This window comes from Elephantulus edwardii, unplaced genomic scaffold (genome assembly GCF_000299155.1).
Source record: "Elephantulus edwardii isolate Elephantulus edwardi_28Jun2011 unplaced genomic scaffold, EleEdw1.0 scaffold00038, whole genome shotgun sequence".
NCBI classification, from domain to species: domain Eukaryota; kingdom Metazoa; phylum Chordata; class Mammalia; order Macroscelidea; family Macroscelididae; genus Elephantulus; species Elephantulus edwardii.
Window position 1 is genome coordinate 6,797,902 of NW_006399788.1, and position 19,214 is coordinate 6,817,115.

The 19,214-nt window shown below is 54.6% G+C and overlaps 1 protein-coding gene across 1 annotated transcript; it reads left to right on the top strand.

Annotated features, from left to right (window-relative positions):
* The first annotated feature begins 377 nt into the window (after positions 1 to 377).
* Positions 378 to 18,105, top strand: PDLIM2 (PDZ and LIM domain 2 (mystique)). The gene is made up of 10 exons (XM_006884834.1): positions 378 to 390; positions 4,101 to 4,195; positions 4,932 to 5,083; positions 8,120 to 8,189; positions 8,307 to 8,458; positions 8,584 to 8,659; positions 14,242 to 14,285; positions 14,460 to 14,641; positions 16,146 to 16,263; positions 17,928 to 18,105. Exons 2-10 carry the CDS (start codon positions 4,103 to 4,105, stop codon positions 18,103 to 18,105), a joined length of 1,065 nt encoding a protein of 354 aa, XP_006884896.1. The 5' UTR covers positions 378 to 390; positions 4,101 to 4,102.
* The last annotated feature ends 1,109 nt before the right edge of the window (positions 18,106 to 19,214 follow it).

Below are 19,214 nucleotides of genomic sequence, written 5' to 3' on the forward strand. Positions count from 1 at the left end.
CTACTTCGCTGAAACCTAACAACCCAGCTGTCCTTGTTCAAGGGCCCCTGGAAAGGAAGATCTTGTGGCACAGGACTTTGTTGAGACCCACTAAGGGCTGTTTGTCATAACTGCTTTATGTTCTCCCTGGAACTTTTGTCTTCTTGGCTTGTCACTGAAGTGACTAAATGGCTAATGTGAAGGGTGATGGTGCCTGGTTCAGTCAGGACAGAGGTGGGTGGGCCTGTGACGCAGAGCAGTGGCCTGGTCCTGGCAGATTCCTTGAGCCTAGGTGTGGCCAGAGGCCCTGGGAAGAGTTTAAATGGCAGCTTGAAGAACAAGACCTGCATGGATTCCTTTTCCCCATAAGTTCCCCTATCCCAGTCATCAGGCTGGTTCTGAGTTCCACAGGTCCATACTAGCTTTGAAAAGATCCTCAGGAATCTTAGGTTTATGATCCCTCATCTCAGCTCCTTTCACATTCACTGATGTCCTCATAAAAGATAAGAGGGTTCAGACTTCCTTTCCAAATCCACACCCTTTCTCTGATGGGGCCCTGAACTTTCCCCAGGCAAACAAACCCAATGCCTCTGGGCTGCCTGCTGGGTAAAATGATGGTAATCCTGCCTGTGAGATGACGTCTGTGATTTGACCAGCAAAAGGCATGAGGCAGGAGGTCTGAGGAGTAGGGGTGAGGAGAGCCATGGGCACTTGATATGTGGCTCATTGGCTCAAGACATAAGAGAGTCAAAGAGGACCTTAGGCCTCTGGGAATTGTCCTCCTTCCCCCCTGCCTTATAGAGATGAGGAGGTGAGGGACTGTTCAGGCCACAGAGTTAGGCCTTGGATTATGCTGTCTTTGTTGTGGCTTTTGGGAGTGCACATTCCACCCAGCAGCAGACTTTGTGGCTTAGTCTCTGAGATATTTCTTCAGATCGTTCAAGGCAGAGTTAAGAGGGAAAGGGGGCATCCAACAGAGTACCTGCCACAAATAGGAAGCAGAACATGAGGGAGGGAAGAAGGAAAATCCATTTGTTCCATTTTTTCAAGTAATACTCAACAAATATTTATTGCATGGCTGCTATGTGCCTGGCACTGTACTGGGCTCTAGAGATGGACCAGCGACCCAAAAGAAAAAAAAACTTTGTTTCCAGAGGACACCTGTGTGACAGCAACTTTAGATGAGAAGAAAATCTGCACAGCAGTAAGAGGGCAAATGATACATTACCTCCATCTTCCACCCGGAGAAACTGAGGCCTCAGAGAGCTAAGGAAATTGCCTAAAATCACACAACCAGGAAGAGAGGGTCCTGACATTTGAGACTAGATGTAAGTTCCCTCAAAGCTGTGCTTGTCCTACCTGCAGTTTCCTGCTCTTTCAAGAGGTTTCTGGTCTAGTTGGGGAGGTCTTACAGGTGCATAAAGAAAAGTGGCCATAGCAGGAGGCTTAGGGCTAGATACTGTGAGGGTGGTGTATGGCTGATCTACGTGCCCTGGGTGGAAGCAGATGACTGAATCCCAGCACGGGGTAGGTGGGGATGGTGGTGGGGCCACTCACTCCTACCAGAGAACTCAGGAGGAATGATTCACAGCTGAAGCAGGCAAGTTACAGCTGTGCCCGCGGGGGGTGCTCCTCTGATAGACAAAGTGTGAAGTCCAGCCCAATTGGAGGTGGAAGGATGGACTCTGGTGGAGCCTGAGGTCCCCAGGGTGAAGCCTGCTGGTCTTGGAAAGATGGTCGCTCCTTCCTGAGCTGGCCGCTGGGACCATCTCTTTTTGGCTGTCCTTTCCTGATCCCCAGAGCCTGGTTTCCAGGTGGTGGGCGGAAGTTCTAGGGGGCAGGGCCAGAGGTGATTTTCAGGACTGGCCCATCCCAAGGAAGACAGCAGAGCAGTGAGGTAAGGCAGCTTGCAAAAGGCGTCAGTCCGAAAGATTGAAGGAAGTGGCCAGCACGGGGAGGTGCGGTAAGGCCATTTCAGCGTCTCTTTGTGTGACCTGCTGGTACCGCAGGGGGTCGCCCATCGGAGAAGACTGTGGGGAATCGCAAGCCAAAGCGGTCCAGACGGGCAGTCAGCTGGGGTCCCGTGCACAGAGAAGCTCTGTGGCCACCGCCAAGCAAGGGCGCCAAGTTCGGGACTGGCGCTGGGCCCAAGGCCTGGTTTGGAACGCGCGGCGTCTGTGCAGGTATCTGAGCTGGGAGTGGGCAGAGGAGCCGTGGGGACGGCAGACAGACCCACCCACTTCTTCCCGACCCTGACCTTGGTGGGGTGCCCTCGGGCCCCTCTGTAGGGGGCGTGGGAGAGCTGCAGGGGGCGTGGGAGAGCTGCAGGGGAAGCGGCCTCGGCTGTCTGCGCGGTGGGTTGGGCCGGTGTTGGGGCCGCTCCCCCTGCTCCCCGGGAAGGGTAGTTGGGCGCGTGGGACGATTGCGGCCCGCAGGGGGCGCCGGCGAGCACCCCCACCGCGGAGCACAGCGCCGGCCAGGTGGCCTCGCGCGGGGCTGGAGTGCGCGGAGGCGGCGGCTTCCCCGGCCAGGGGCGGTGGCAGGGGCGGCCCCCGGATCACATGGGCGGAGGCAGGTCCCGGAGCCCCGGGCGGGCTCTCCCCAGAGTCAGGCAGAGGCGGCGGCGGCGGCGCATCTCCTCCCTCAGCCCTTCCCGCCCGGCCCGGGCCGCCCAGCCCGACAGGTGAACGGCAGCCAGGTGAGTGCGCCCACCTGCGCCCCCCGCAGGCAGCTACGGCATGCGGGGTTCTCGCCGCCCCTTGTCCCCCGCTCCCCGCTCTCCGTCCGCGCACAGCGCGGTGTCCGACCCTGGTCCTGGCTTGCAGCCCTACTCTGCAACCTCGTCCAAGTGTGGGCGCTGTCCCTCTGGCCTGGGGGTACTTTGGCGTTGGAGCGGACCAGACTCCAGAACTGGGGAACCTGGACCGGCAGACCCAACACCTTCCCAGGGCGTTTGCAGCACGGAGTCCACTGACCGGCTCAAAGGTCTGAGGTCTCATTGCGTCTGCCAGCCTCTGACGCTGACCTGGGACCTGAGGAGGGAATGAGGCTGCTGGGGTTCAAGGCAGATAGAAGTGTCTGCCGAGGTGCCTGAACTTCAGGATCCTGGGTGCAGGAAATAGCCCTGTTGTCCCTGACAGATTCAGGCAATCCTTATAGTCTCCGAGCCTCTCCAGGGACAGCCTGGTGGGTGCAGGGTAGGGTGGGGGCACTGCAGTTTCCTGCCAGGGTTGGCTCCTGGCTCCAGAAATTGAGGCGCAGGAAATCCTACCAGGGCCTGGTCCACAAGAACACACCCTTGCCCTGTGGAGGGGGCCACGGACAGGCGGCCTGTGGCCCCAGCTGGCAGGCAGCACCAACAGACTGGCAGGCAGCATCCGTAGCCTCGCAGGCTTAGCTGGGATGGGGAGTCAGCTTGCCCTTGCCTGGCTGGCCAACACCAGGGGGTGGGTGTGCCCAGCCTGGCAGATGAGCTGGGTTTTCTTGCCAGGGCTGTTCAGAGGGCGGCAGGACCCTGATGGAGCCTTGCCCACCTGATCTGCATTGCCCAGGCCTGGTGGGCAGCCAGGAGGCCCCTCTCAGTCAGCCCCTGACCGAGCCAGCTCCTTACCGGCTGTGGTGGCACTACTGGCACCACCACTTCCTTGCTGTCACCCCTGTTTCCCAGAGCCCTGAGGTCCCAAGACTATGTGCCTGCCCTCCCCCAGAGTGGGGAGGAAGTACCTTGTACTGTCGGTTTTGGGGACAGGAAGCAACCACTAGTGCACAGGGTGGTGGAGGAGGGGGTGAGGGAGGAAGTACTGACATCTAGCACTCAGCGGCCCCTGCCCACCCACCTCCGGGAAGCCCTTGTGTGGGACAAGCCCTGGGACAGCTTGCCTCCTGAGAGCAGGACCACACCGAGGGGGAACTCACTCACTGCTTCCCATGGTGGGGGGAAGTGAAAGTGGGCGACGCAGGAGGGCTTATCCCCTTCTGCTGCTTACTCACCCACCCTTGCCCTTGACCCGCTGCTCTGTGGGCCTGCCATCTCCTTCTCATCTCCTTTTTTCACTGTCCCCCCTCTTCCTGAGTCTCTGGGGAGGTGGAGACAGCCTCTACCTCTTGGGTTTCCTCCTCAGGTATGGCGCTGACAGTGGATGTGGTGGGACCTGCGCCCTGGGGCTTCCGCATCACGGGGGGCAGAGATTTCCACACCCCCATCATAGTGACCAAGGTAAGGGTGAGATCTGAGGGACCAGGAGGTGACGCCAGAAGTGATGGCCTGCCCTGGCCTCTCTGGTCCTCACAGACATCGTTCTATTTTGTTCTGGAGCCAGAGGCCTGCTTCTGGGAGTGTGGGTGGGAAGGGCCTGGGGGGAATGCCAGGCCCTGTTGCCATGGGGATATGATGGCCACTTCAAGAACAGGGCCTGCCCTCTTCTCCTGGCCACTCACCACATACCTGCTTGCAGCCATTTTGGGTGGTTGCTGGAACAAGAGCCCCCGCGCTGTTAGTTGTAGTTGTTCGTTTCCTCTTGACCCAGGTCTGGGTCTTGGCTGGGGGGTGCTCTTGGGGAGGCCCAGCCTACAGGCAGCCACCTGCCAGGTGTGATCTGCACGGGCAGGGCTCCCTATCCAGAGTATTTCCAATCACAGTTCCTGAAATCCTGCCATTACACATTCTTTAGGAGGCCCCCATTAGTATGGCAGTGCTCCAGGGGTGGGGTGGGGCTGCCACTCCAGTTTTCGGAGGGGATTAGCTGATGGCTGACTGAGGGCAAGCCCTGAAACAGCAGTCTTGGGACAGAAGGGCAGAGGAAGGCATTTTAAAGGGGGTGTGGGCCAGCCTGGTCCAGAAACAAACTTCCCTGGTTTCAGGGCTAGGAGGGAGGAGGGAAGCCCCTTCTCCTCCTCCTCTCTCTAAGGGTGGCTGAGAGGACAAGGACTCACCAACTCCTCATCCCCTAAAGGTAACCGAACGGAGCAAAGCTGAAGCTGCTGACCTCCGGCCTGGTGACATCATTGTAGCCATCAATGGAGAGAGTGCGGAAGGCATGCTTCACGTAGAGGCCCAGAGCAAGATCCGACAGAGCCCCTCACCCCTGCGACTGCAGCTAGACCGGTAGGACCCCCACCTCTGCTCCCTAAGCCTCCTAGCAATCCCCCTCAGCCAGCTCACTGCCCAGGCAGCCATCCTGACCTTCGCTGGCCTCCCCATGAGCCTCTTTTGTCAACTTAGATGAAGGTCCTGGGCACTTGACACAGCAGCAGGCACTGCAGGATGGGCTGGGGGGTGTCCCTGTGCCCGGTGAGTGGAGGTGGGTGCCAAGCCAGGCATGCAGCCACAGGCAGGGCAGGGCGGGCTGGCACTAGCCACCTGGAAGCCCGGGTTTGACTGGTTCCCACGAGTGTGAGGGGTGCGGGGCACGTGCTCCAAGTGGGTTGAAGAGGGGAAGTTTCTGGGTAAGGTGTGCCCTGGGCTGGGGCTCCTGGACTCCTGTCTCCGGGAAGGTAGGTGGCCTTCGTATAGGTGTGGTTTGGGAGTTCTGGGGCGCCATTCCCCACAGAGCCACGCTGGGTCCTGCAGAGCACAGACCTTTGTAGGGTTTTGAGCCTGGAGACAGAAGGTGCAGAAGTGGGAGGAGAGGAGAACAGGTGGCTCTGTGGGTGAGGCACCTCGAGTCACGAGTCAGGAATGCTAGGAGATTCCCTGGCCAGGAGAGTCCTCTGCACCTCCAACCTAAGTCAGACGCCTCCGGCCTCCCCACCACCAGGCTTTTTCTTTCTCTGTCTCCACGTATCTTCCTTACCTGCTGCCCTGGCCGTGCTGCAGGAGGTGGTGTCCCAGATACAGTGACAACCCTGGCCCCTTGAGGGACTCCTAATACCATCCTGCACCACCAGTGTTTGCAGGAGTGAGATCCGGAGGAGGAGGGTGGGGAGTATCTCATGGCCTCTGGGAATCTGACCAAAAGCCACGCTCTGGGGTGGGGGAGGGGCAGGGGTTGCTGATGCCAGACTTTCTTCCCAGGTCCCTCTCAGGAGTCAGAGGTCAAGGCAGTGGTCCATGCTGGGCACCCCTTGCCTTTGGTTCCAGCTCTCTTTTTAGTCCTGTAAGAACTCTCTTCTGGCCAAAGAGATCCTCTCAGTCCTTCAGAAGCCCTGTGGCAGGAAGCAGGGCTCGGGACAGAGCCAGGGCCAGGCCTCCCTGGAGAGACTGCCGCTCCTGCTTTCTAGAAGCAGCCAGACTCGGGACTGGGTAGAGGTGGGGGGACTCATCAGCTCTCCTCATCACCCTCGGCCAGCTTCTGGCCCTCTGGTGACTTACTGTTCATGGCTTCCACTGGCTAAACTTGGGAGGATTTAGGGAGGGGGTCCCTGGGGAGCTGGGTTGGTAGCTTCAGTCTCTGTGGCTGTGATTGGGATGGGGAGGAGAAAGCTGGGCCTACCTTGGCCCTTCAGCTGTCTGTCTGGAAAGGAGGGAGGACAGGCTCCACCTTTGTTTTGTGGGGGAAAAGCCTGTGTAAGGGACAGTGTGTGACCTTCTCAAAGGCACTTTAGTCATGAATGGCCAAGCTGGTGAGGGACAAGCCTCTAACTGAGGAAGGTAGATACCTGGCCCAGCCAGTGACTGTTTTTTGACTTGAGACAACTTCCTCTCTCTCTGGGTCTCAGTTTCTCCATGGGGAAAAAATTCAAGGTTAGTCAACTAGCGTTTGGTGGGCGTGCCTGTATTTAAAAAAGCAATAGTGCTGGACTAAGTCTGCTGCTTGGAGGCTCCTGAAAAGTGGTTGGATTCTGGAAGGTTTCTTGCCTCTTGATGAGGGTCATGTGTGGAACCTTTGTATGGTTTTTGGTTTTTTTCATCCACAAGCGGCGTCAGCTGATTGGCTTGCCAGATTTAGCTAGCAATGAGTTGTGGGCTGGGGGATGGCTACCAGCATTTGGTGGGTGTGCCTGTATTTGAAAAAAAGTGGCAGTTTACTAGTGTTAGTTGATTTTAGGATGAACATTCTTTTAAGTGGTACAGCAGTGTTCTATTTGCTGTACTGAAGTAACTTGGAGTTGCGTGATGCTGAGCACTGTGTCAGAGGTGTGTCAAACGCCATAATGATTACCCGCCGTGGCCATGTTTGGTGGAGCTCTCAGATTGATTCAGGTTTGGAAGCAGGAGTGGCATCCGCTTCCTAAACCACATGCCTCTGGAAACTCTATGAACACAAACAATGATAGTTATAGAACAGGGTTCAGGTCTTTTGTTCATAGCGTCACTGTGAGTCGTACTCATCAACCTGACGGCACTTAACAGCAACAGACAACATGTAAAATGAAATCAGTTTTGTTGTGGCATGCCATCATGTTGAAACCGAATCATAGCTGACCCTCCAGTGTGTTTTTAGAGGCTGTAAATCACACGAGCGGAGACTGCCCATCTTTCTCCCGTGAAGCAGCTGGTCTTTGGTTTGCAGTACATTCCCTTATATACTGGGTAACAGTGTTGTTAGGAACCACGCAGTCTACCACCACACCCAGCAACCCCGTGGACAGCAGCCCTGAACCCTGCCCTGTGCTACCTCCCCACCGCCCTTGCTATACTTGAGCCCATTGCTCCAGACACCGTGTCCTTCCATCTTATTGAAGGTCTTTCTTTCACTGACACTGCACCTTTCCAAGCATGATATCCTTTTCCAAAGACTTACCACTTCTGACTACATGCTCAAAGTATGTGAGACGGAGTTTCACCATCCTTCCTTCCAAGGAGCACCCTGGCTGCACCTTCTCCAAGATGTATTTGTTGATTTCTCCCTGATATGCAAACCACTAGGAAATGACAGTCTAGCTGAAATGGGGCCTGAGGGGAAGAAGAAAAGAACCGAAAGGAAGGGAGGACAGTGATACCACCATTGCTTGACATTGAGTTTAAGTGACTTTTTCTGAAGGTGTATCCTTTTTTTCACTTCCCAGTGATAAACTGTCTTTACTTGAAGAAAGGAGAGTGATCGTTGATGATAGTTGTGTGTTTTATATTTGATGAAGCTGAAGGTTGACAATGAGATGTCTGATGTGGACATTTTGCTGGTTCTGAGGTCAGTCTGGAGATGGTGTGTCCTCAAACCCCGCAATCTTCATAGGCCTTCGCTCTCCGTTGCCTTCTCAGGTCCCGCGCAGCCTCTCCCGGGCAGGCCAATGGGGAGAGCTCCTTGGAACTGTTGGCTACTCGCTTCCAGGTAAGGTGTCTTGTCTTGCCAGCCAGGAGCCCCACTCCCCTGAAGTGAGGGTGAGGCCTGAGGGGCAGGGCCTGTTGAGGGTGGAGCTGCCCAGCTCCCAAGCCTCTCTTTTTACAGGGCTCTGTGAGGACGCACAGTGACAGCCAGTCCTCCCTGCGGTCCTCCTACTCCAGCCCCACCTCCCTCAACTCCAGGCCGTGCAGCCCCTTCTCCATCCCGCCCTCCACCAGCCCAAATGCCCTGGCTGGAGAGGCCATGCTCAGTCGCAGGTGAGCACAGGGCAGGGACTGTCTCAAAAGTCTCAGTGGTCATAAGGGATCTAAGCGCATCCTCTCTTCCCTGGGACGGGCTGCGTGGGCCCCTGGCACACACAATGTCCATTGCCTCATTTCAGTTTCCAAAGTCCAGAACTCTCTCCGGGACTCGCTGCTGACCACTCATTCTATGGTGGCCGCCCCAGAAGTCAACAGGTAAGCAAGATCTGAGGGAAGGAGAGAGTCAGAGAGAGTAAGGGCCTCCTTTCCCCTTCCCACATCTAGGGGTGCCCTCCAGGGGCTTCAGGCAGGTGGTTGGTCCCACCTGGCCCCCTGGGGAGCCACCACCTCATCTCCTAGCAACAAGGCTCTCTTCTCCCTAGTCAGGGGGACCATGGTTTCTGGTGCAGGTCATGCCCTGCCATCCCAGGTGGCCACCACGGCTGCACTCTGCTGCCCCCCACCCCCACCCCCTGCCTGCTGACTTCCTCCCTTCTCCGTGTGTTTCTCTTGGGCTGGGGCTGAAATAGTTTTGCTGCTGTTGTTGGGATGATTCCCTTTTGGCTCTGACTGCATCTCTTGAACACATTCCTCCCTCTTGCAGGCCCCATGCCCGCCCCCAGCTCCCAAAACCCCATCCCCCTGCTTCCTTCTTGCGCGGCCCAGCCCCGCGGCACCAGCTCTGGACTGTGGGTCTGCCTCAAGTGACACTTTGCTTATTCTCTGCTGTCTTCTCCCTGAAAACACCCCTCCCATCCCACTGTCCACTAGTGATGGTCTGACCCCCATTGGGGGTATCTCTTCTCTTCAGGGTCAGGCATGGGGCCTGGTGAGGGAGTGAGGCAGCCGACAGTGCTGGGCCACAGCTGCTGAGGGCAGAGGAGGTGTCCAGCCAGCCACTGGGTGAAGGGGATAAGGCCCAGCTGTTGGAATGCTACCTTGGGGTTGACTGCATTCCAGAGAGCGAGCCTGGGGGGGGGGGGTGTGTGCTGGAAACTGAGGCCCATGACAAGCAAGGAAGGGATTCTCTAGGGGATGCCCAACAGGAGCTTCCTATGACCTTCTGTATGCCCAGATGCTGTGGGTCCCAGAGCCTATTTCAAATGGCATCCTCTTTCTTAAAAGAGCTGCAAGTGTGGTTGTGGAGATAAGACAAACATGCAAAACAATTTTGGAACAGCTAAGCACTAAACAGTGTGGTATTAATTATAAAAGCAGGAGGCGTTCTGGGAGGGGAGGGCGACGTGTGGGCTGGGGTGGCCTGGAAAAGCTGTGTGGGGAATTTTGCTGGACATTAAAGGTAGGACAGGGTAGGACTTAAGTAAGAGTGATGAGAGGAGGATGGACGTTCTGGGAGATGGGGACGTAGTGGTACAAACCAGACCTGGAAAGTTTGGGTGCTGGGTGGGGTTGTGGGAGATGTTGCCAGAGGGTTCTGACTGAGACCAGCAGGAACGGCTGGGGAAAGGCCTGCGTGCTGGCCGCCTCCTGCCAACGTTCCTAGGAGGAGAGTCTTAATGGACCAAGTGCTCAAGGGAAGCCTTCCTGGGCCCCTTCCTTGTCATGCCCCCATGACCAGCAAAGGAGAGATGGAACATAGTGTACAGAAATGGTTCTCTAACCAGCAGCATCGCCTGAAACTCACTCTTGTTAGGTGCCCTCAAGTCAACTCAAACTCGCCGTGATGCTGCCTGTATTCCACAGAACAATCTTGCTCCCTCCTCAGTGTCTGTGGTACTATTGTTGTAGTTACTGCATCAGTCTGTCTCTTTGAAGGTCTTCTTTATGGACCCTCTCCTTTTCCAAGCATGATGTCTTTCTCCAGCCACTGCTCCCTCCTGACAATAAGCCCAAAGTATGTGAGATTAAATCTCACTATCATTGCCTCTAGGGGCACTTTGGCTTCACTTTTTCCAAGACAAATTTTTTAGTTCTTGTGACAGTTCATGGTTTATTCAATATTTTTTGCCAATGCCACAACCGAATAAAGAAGACTCATTCACTGTTCAACTTTCACATGTATATAAAGTAGTAAAAAAAAAATACCATGGCTTGTGGCAGGTGCACCTTAGTCTTTAAAGTGACATCCTGGCTCTTTAGCACTTTAAAGAGGTCCAGATTTTCCAATTGCAATCCATCTTTTGATTTCCTGACTGCTGCTTCCATAGGTGTTGATGGTAGAGCTGAGAAAAATGGAGCCATTGACAACTTCTATCTTTTCTCCATTTATCAGGATGTTGTCTGTGGGTCCAGTGGTGAGGATTCTGCTTTCTTGATACTTATATGTAATCTATACTGAGAATGCTGTGTAGTCTTTGATCTTCTTCACTAAGTGCAAAATTTGTAGGGCTCCAATCTCTCTGGCCTTACCATAGTGCTATGGTATCAAAACTCTGGGTATCAGCACTCTATTGTAACAGATTGTTGAGGCTGGTGTGCCTCCTGGTGAGGCTGAGGTTTGGCACCACTGGTGGCATGGTGGCAAGGAGCCGTACTGCCAACCCAAAGGCATGCAGTTCAGGTTTATCAGATGCATTGGGAAAGAACAATGGAAATTTTCCTCCAGTGCAATTTACAACCCCTGAAAACCCACTGGCAGGTCAACTAGGAGTCTGTTCCAACTCAGTGGTACTCAACAACAATGCAGTGTAAGGCGCGTGGCATCTGGGGCCTGGGGTGGCGAGACCTGGGTACCCCCGCTCTGCCCCCTTGGATGAACTCTGCCCCCTTGGATGAACTGCTTTTCCTCTCTGGGCCTCAGCGTTGGGCCTCGTGCTCTGTGTTCCCTTCCTTGACCGCAGGAGTCCTGGTTATTTCCTCATTCCTTCAGCAAGTGCTTAGTGAGCATCAGTTATGTGCCAGGCAGTTCTCTTGGTTCTGGAAATGCTTGTGTGGAAAAATCAGACACATTGATTGCTAACTCGTGGAGTTTACATTCAGGCCTGCAAATGGGGCTGTGGTCACGTGGATGTGCAAGTCCAGGACCTTTTGAGACGTGCTCTGTATTTTATCATTTTAAAGGCTTAAGAGACCCATGGGAAAGAAACCTACTTAAGTCTGTCAATTTCCCAAAGTCATTTGGCGACAGAGCTCCTGACCTCCTGCCCCAAGCTCACTTATTGGCCTCCTAAGGAAGGTGTGTTCTCTAGAACACCATTTGAGAAGTGTTGGCTACAGACAATTCTTGAAGTTAAAAGAGGAGAGAGCAGCTCTTCTGAATTTAGAAAGGAACAGTCCCTCCTGGAGGGAAGCTTCTCTGAGCAAGAGCCGTGAGTTCCTTTTCCAGCAGGGCAGACCTGGTGCGGCAGGGCACCTGTGAAGACAGATGTGGACGGAAGGGCGGAGGAGATGGATGAGGTGGGGGTGTGCACCGGCGTTACCGGACAGTTGTTTAAACAACTGGTGGGCCCTAGCCCAGAGTCTGTGATTCTGTAGGGCTGTGGCGCTCTGGTGGCCTGGTACACAGGAAGCTGTGCTTGCTGACCTATAGTCACAGCCTCTCTGGAGGTTCAAGCCCACCAGCGGCTCCTCAGGTGAGAGATGGACAATCTCCTATCGTGCGATTTACAGCCCCATGACAATCCCCTGGCGGGCCAGCTCTGACTTGGTTCCGACTTGCTGGCAATGAGTTTTGTGTGGTGGTCTTGTCCTTCCTGAGGGCTGTTGAGGGCCAAGCCCATAGGGGACACCCCAGCCCATGTGGTGGTTTTCTGGGAATAGAAACTGCTCTTCCAGGAAGGCACACCCCTCGATGAGCAGACGCAAAGGGTTTGTGTTTTGTAAGCATTCTTTCACTGAATGGGCATGCGGACTGGCTTGCTGCAATGAACCTTTCAGTACGTGTTAGAGGGCACATCGTGCCTCGAACAGCCACATGTGACAAATCTCAAGGACGTGGTGCTGGCCTTGCCTCTTAAGAAACTAGTTCACAATTTGTTAGTTGACCGCACAGGCCCTTTCCAGGACTTGGAATCCTAGCTCTGCCTGCACTCTCCCCTGACCCCCCATCTCCTTAGCTTGCACCTCTTCACCATCTCACCCCACGAGCCAGGGCATGTGAGTAGATGGAAGGAGGGCCGCGGGGTGAGGGTCCAGGCCGGCTTTCTTAAGACTCTTTGAAGTTTCCTCTTTTAGCTGCAGAATCATGCAATTTTTTTCATTCTACCCCATAATTCACCCATGACTTTGCATTTTAAAATCATGTTTTAAAATTACTGGGCATTGAGGGATGTTGTTGGCTTCTCAGGCAGCTTGGTTTGGCATGTGGGAGCGGATGGCTCCAGGCCTCTTCCTTCCACTGGCCAGTGAGAGTCCCTCAAGCTGTGTCCTATTGGGGAAGACGCCTGAGAAGTGAGCAGAGAAGGGGTGCAGAACCAAAACAGACCTCCAGGAGCAAGATTGAGGGTGAAGGTGCCATAAGAAAAAAAAAAGGAATAGAGTTTCTTATTTTAGAGCAGGTTTATGTGTGTAGTAAAGTCATGCAGAAAGTACAAGGCTCCCACATGCCCTTTCTTGCCTTTGTACATTCCCCCCTATCATTAATAGCTTGTGTAGAATGTGCCTTACAATTCATGGGCCAAGCCCGAAACACTGTGATTAACTAAAGTCTGCAGTCAATTCTGTGGTTCACACTTCGTGTTGTAAGATTAGGTAGATTTTGGCAAATGCCTGATGCCATGCATGTGTCTATTCCAGTATCATAAGGAATAGTTTTGCTGTTCTTAACTCGTCCTATATTCCACCTATTTATCTTGCCCCCCTCAAGTCCTTGGTAACCACCAATCTTTTTACTCTCTCTACCGGGAGCTCTGATGACCTAGTGGGTAAGGAATTCACTGCCAACCTGGAGACTCACAATTGGAATTCACCAGCTGCTCCAGGGAAGCAAGGCGGGCAATCTCCTCTCATGCAATTTACAGCCTCTGAAAAGTTGCTGGAGAGTCAGCTATGAGTTGGTTCCAATGACACATAACAACAATAGCAACAACAGTTTGTGCAAGGCAAGATTTCCATGCAGAGAGCAAATGTAACAGCCCAGGTGGACAGGGTATACCTAAGGAGATCACATTCCCATATAGGATGTGGGCCCCAACACATATTTGGCTCCCCAACAACTCTGAGGGCATGACTAGACCTCAAGGGCAGCCAGGAGAGGCACTCAGCTCAGACCTTGGCCATCATAGGAGAGAGAGCAGCATGCATAGAGGCGAGTCCTCTGAGCAACACAAGCCCTGGCTTCATGGGCATTTTGGCCCCTTGATTTCACTCCTTTCTGTTTCTTCACTGCAAAGGGCTTTCCTCTGTCAGATTGGAGCCAGACCCTCCAACATCTTTGAAATCGTAGCTTTAAAAGAAAATTGTTATTGTGTAGATCTCAGGTCTGAGTTTCCTGTGGGTGAACTTGAACTTCTTACCTTTCCGTTAAGGATTAAGCACCCACAGAGACTCCAGAACTTAGCAGTACTATGTGTGGTTTCGTATTTAGCTCATTACTAAGTGGTCTTCGTTCTGCCCTTCCTGGTCCCCTCCTTGAACCCACATATCTCCACGGCTTGGACAAATTCCTTCCTCCAAGCTGGCCTCCTTCCCTGGCTTCTTGCCTCCTTTCCCTTCTGAAACTAAACATTGGTGCCCTGGCTCTGAGGGCAGGTCCAGAGCGGTGACCACCAGTAGCGAGGGTGTGCAGCCCTCTAGTGTTGGGTCTGGGGAACCGCGGGGCTTGGCCGCCCTGACCGCTGGCGTGTTGGCCGAAGTCTCCAGCCATTGACTCCTCCCCTGGCTGCTTCTCCTCCCCACAGGCCGGCCTCAGCGGCGCTGGCGACTCTGCTGTGCTGGTGCTGCCGCCACCTTCTCTGAAGGTCCGCTCCTCCAGCCCCAGGCTCAGGTAGCAGGAGGCCTTGAGGGTGTGGGAGGGTAGGAGGGACACTGGCTTCCTGGGGGGGATGGAGGCCCCCCTCTAGGACCCCTGGGCACACTCTCCTCCTTACCCTTCCTTGCTCTAACACCCCATGATGAGCCCCTCATCCCCGCCTGCCTCACATCCCCACAGTGTGGACTCAGAAGGGGGAGGCCATCACCACCTAGATGAGGACTCGGAAGTCTACAAGATGATGCAGGAAAATCGTGAGGGGCGGGTGGCCCCCCGACAGTCCAGCTCCTTTCGGCTCTTGCAGGAAGCCCTGGAAGCTGAAGAGAGAGGTGAGGGGGCCCAGGGGCTCTGGTAGGGGACAGTGTCCCAGGACAACAGGGGTCCTGACTGGACATTTTCTTGAATGAGTCTCTCCTAAGCGCCTGTCTAATCCTCAGCACAGAACTAGAAGCAGAGTAGGCACAGACATGGAGGAGACACAGTCTTTGCCTTTAAGGAGCCTACAATAGGCTATAGTAGGAGTCGCTGAGAAAGTGAGGGGAGCTGTCTGGGGTCAGGAAAGGGTAGGGGGATGTGAAGGGGGTCCAAAGGGCTGGGTGTGCAGGCAGGGCTTCTGGGAGGAAGAGGGATAATGAACTGACCTTTGAAGAAAGATTGACATTTCAACAAGTGGCCTTAAAATGGTGGTAGGGAAGGCCTTGGAATGTGGAGGCCGCTAGCAAGAAGGCTCTGAGTGTGGGCGAGGAGAGTAAACGGTGTGGCCTGGCAGTGTGTGCAGGACTGCAGGCTCTGCCCCCGTGGAGGGCCTAGTGTGTTAGGCTAGGGAACCCTGTACCGGGGAGAGTCAGGCAAACAACCCCGCCAGGCAGTGCGTGAGATGCCAAATGAGCAACACTGATGCCATGGGCTGTGGCCAGCTCTGCCTCCATGCACAAGCACTTGGTGTGCTCTTCCTGTGGCCAGGATGTGTGGAGCAGGGCAGAGCAGGGCCCTGATGCTGTGTCTGCCAGCTAGCAGCAACAGGGATGCTGCTGCAGGGGCTTCGCTGCATGTCGGGTGTTGCCATTTGCTCTGACAGCTGTGGGAGTGTGGCTGCCCTAGCCCAGGAGAGCGGTAAGGAGCACCCGGCCTGGGCAGTGGGTCAGGGATGGAGAAGAAGGGCTAGGACAGGGGCAGCATTTGACAGGGAGAATGCACAGTATTGGTGGTTGGTTCCAGCTGTGCAATTTGGAGTTCAGATGTTGGAGGCACTTAGAAAGGCAGGGATGGGAGCAAACCCTGTCCATCACAACCTGTGGCCTCTGCAGGCTCTGGGAGAAGGCCAGGGACAGGGAGGAGGTAGTGCCAGGAGAGGGAGGGCAGCAAACAGGAAGACCTTGTGACCTCACCGTGGGAGCCAGCTCGTCTGAGAGAGCAGAAAAAAGGGACAATGCCCAATAAAAAATCTGGGCTTCCTCTTTGCTTTGTTCCACGATTCATGTGCAATAATGCCTATGAAAGCCCTTTGAAAACCGTACAAAGTGACTGCGGTGCTGTTATTATGTATTATTACTATCTATTAATATCATCATTACAGCCACACAGGCGAGGAAAAGCCTGCTCTGCCTGACGTGTGGGTCAGGAGTGCTGACCCTCTCAGGTTTGTCTTAGCTGAGCAAGCTTGGCCTGTGTGCAGTGGGGCCTCCTGAGGGTTTCTGGCATGACTGTTTCCCCTCCTGCCTAGTGTCACCTCCTGGGGCCCCTTTAGGAAGGAGGGGAGGACACACAGATACTGCCTAGGTGGTGCTGCTGGTTGATGAGTCCTTGTGTGTCTGCCCTCACCCCACCTCCCAGGTGGCAGCCCAGCCTTCCTGCCCAGCCCACTGAGTCCCCAGGACTCCCTGTCCACTGGCAGGGTGCTCACCACACCCCCGAAGCTCCACACGTGTGAGAAGTGCAGCACCAGTATCGGGTGAGTGTCAGGTGGCAGCGAGGGGGAGAGGGACACCTCACATCTCCAGAAGAACACTCAGCCAGGGACTCCCCACAATGGCATGAGGAACCTAGGGGGGACCTCCTGCCTCAGTGATTTTTGTGGTAAATGGGCTCTAGTGTTGAGAGATGATGAGGGTGGCAGAGATGGCTATGAGTTGTGCTCGACTCAGTGGTACAAAACAATAACAAGAACAACGCAACACCCAATCTACTTCAAAAACAAAAAACAAGAAAACAACCCACCACTGAAAGCGCTGGAGCCCAGTTCTGCTCTGACACACAGGAGTCTCTGTGAGTCAGACTCAGCTCAACAATTGCTTTTAATTGTTCTTGGTTTTCATTTTAAAGAAGGCTGCAGTATCTTCTCTCTCCTCTGCCTTCTTGCTCGCTTCTCCTTCCCCATTCTTTTTCCGTCTTTGGAGAAGGAAAAAACACTCCTGCATTTGACTCCTGTTCCACTGTCTCAAAGCATCTAGAGACTTGCCTTTAGATGAGGCAGCTCTTTCTGGAAGCATCTTGATCGTCCCCACACCCTGCCCCCTTGGAACAGCTGAAGTTTCCAGAGGTGGGCGGTTTACCTCAGTGGGTGTCTAATACAGCATGTTCTCAGGGGGATTGTGCAAAGGCCCCCAGGTGAGATTCTTCAGCGCCCAGGGTGAGGGTCAGCTGACTCACTGCAGGCAAATCCCTTCTGGGCTTCCATTTTCTTACCTGCAGAATGAGATGCAATAGAATCCCCCTGCAGTGCAGAGATAAGGACACTGTTGAAAAGAATGCATTTTAAATATACCAGTTCTCAAAGGAGCCTGCAGCCTGTCATCTGCAGGGTTCATGGAAACACAGATTGCTGGGTCCTACCTTGGGATTTCTGATCCAGAAGGCCAGCAGGGCACAAGAATTGGCATTTCTAACTTGTTCCCAGCTGATATCCACCTATGATACTGGTTGTGGGCCCACAGTTTGACCTGCTTCTCCATAAACCAATGGATAAACCAATCCACAGTCTTCTTGATTCTTATCAGCCTTTGTGGGGGAGGAATGCTTCATTTCTTTTGATTAGGCAACATAGTGGTAGTGGGTGGAGGGTGGTGGTGGGGAGGTGGGGACTATGAGTGGTAGGGTGTGTGGTGAGGAGTGAGGGGGGCTGTGAGGTGAGGGGGGTGTTTTGGGGGTGAGAGGGGCCTCTGGGGCTGTGGGGTGATGGGCTGTGTGGCAGGGAGTGAGGGGGGATGTGTGGTGGGAGTGTGTGGGGTGAGAGTGTGTGGTGGGGAGTGAGGGGGCTTTGTGGTGGGGATGAGGTGGGGGATTAGTGGTGGGGTGTGGAGTGCGGGGGGGGATGTGTAGTGTGGGGTGGAGTGAGGGTGTGTGGTGGGGAGTGAGGGAGAATGTGTGGTGGAGGTGTGGGGTGAAGGGGCATGTGGTGGAGATTGGGGGAATATGTGAGTGTGGGGGTGTGGAGTGGGGAGTGAGGGGGCTGTGTGGGAGTGGGGGTGTGGGGTGAGGGTGTGTGGTGGGGAGTGTGGGGGGGTTGAAGGGAGAAGCCTGGAGCTTTTGGTTCCTCCCAGGCCCTGACTTTGGGTTTGGGGCCTGACCTTGGGCACATGCCCGGGTCTGAGGCTAAGGGCTCTCCCTCCCATGCAGGAACCAGGCTGTTCGGATCCATGAAGGCCGGTACCGACACCCTGGCTGCTACACCTGTGCAGACTGCGGGCTGAACCTGAAGATGCGCGGGCACTTTTGGGTGAACGATGAGCTGTACTGTGAGAAGCACGCTCGGCAGCGCTACACCCTGTCCTCCACCCTCAGCTCCCAGGCCTGAGGGCCTCCGACTGACTAAGAGACCTGGGTGCCTTGGGACCAGGGGCCATGCAATAGCAAGGTGGCATGGAAGAGGGGCTGGTGGGTGATGGCTCTTACATGAACTGAATTTGGGGGCAAGGCCCCTTCATCCTCACTGGGTGAGGCTGAGGCCTGTCTCGGGCTGTGGGTGCTGAAGGCAGCCTTACCTCCTCAGGCCTTTCCTCGATATTTCAGGTTTTGTCCTGCCGCACACACTGCTCTTGTAGCCTGACCAGCAGTGTACTTGGTATCTGAACAGGTGACCAGCAGGGTGGGACGAGGCCCAAGTATCTCAAAGGAGAAGAGGGGGCTTGAGGCTAAAGGTCTTCACTGTGTAAAGTTTTCAAAATATGAATATATAGAAATGAAAGAAATAAAGTTGATGCTATCCTCTCCCCTCTATGTCCCTCCTGCCCCCAGGCATGAGCTGCTCTCTGCTGAAGAGCAAAGAATCTTTATTTGCTTGTCCTTTTCTTACTCCTTTCCCCCTTCCGCAGCATTCCCATCCTAGTTGGAACCTTACGGAGCTCTGGTGGGCTAGTAATAATCTGCGCTGCAGTCCAAAAGATACGAAGTTCAAATCTACCAACTGCTCTACCGGAGAAGGATGGGTAGTTTCCTCCTGGGCGATTTGCTGCTCTGAAAATCTGCTGGAGGGTCACCTATGGTTCCAACTCGATGACACACAACAAAAACAACAATTCGGAACCTTAGTCCCTGACCTTCTCCCAGTGCAGAGGCCTACTCCTTGGAGGGTGAGGATTGTGCTTCCCTTTTATAAAGTTGTCTGCTTTCCTAGGATGATGATCCTCATGCTTTAGAAGGAATGAGTTTCTCCTGAGACTCTGGACACCTCAGGGAAAGGGATGCTGGGGCGGGAGATGCAGCCTCAAACCTGGTGTTGCTTGCTCTGTGCCCTGACTTGTTGGGAACACTGCCAACCCTTCTGACTTAGATGTGCTGGGGGTCAGTAAGGTGGGCCTGCAGGCATGTCCAGAAAGACAAAACCTATGGTGCCTCCTGCACATGCCCAAATCTGTGCGCTCTTTCTCTTTCTTCTCTCTCTCATTGTCCTTTGTGGGAACCGAT

Bases quoted from the DNA above. Each gene is read 5' to 3' on its own strand.
- PDLIM2 (XM_006884834.1), top strand. From the start codon at position 4,103: ATGGCGCTGACAGTGGATGTGGTGGGACCTGCGCCCTGGGGCTTCCGC. The intron at 8,190-8,306 runs GTAAGGTGTCTT...CTCTTTTTACAG, and splicing joins TGTTGGCTACTCGCTTCCAG to GGCTCTGTGAGGACGCACAG. The intron at 14,642-16,145 runs GTGAGGGGGCCC...CCCACCTCCCAG, and splicing joins CCTGGAAGCTGAAGAGAGAG to GTGGCAGCCCAGCCTTCCTG.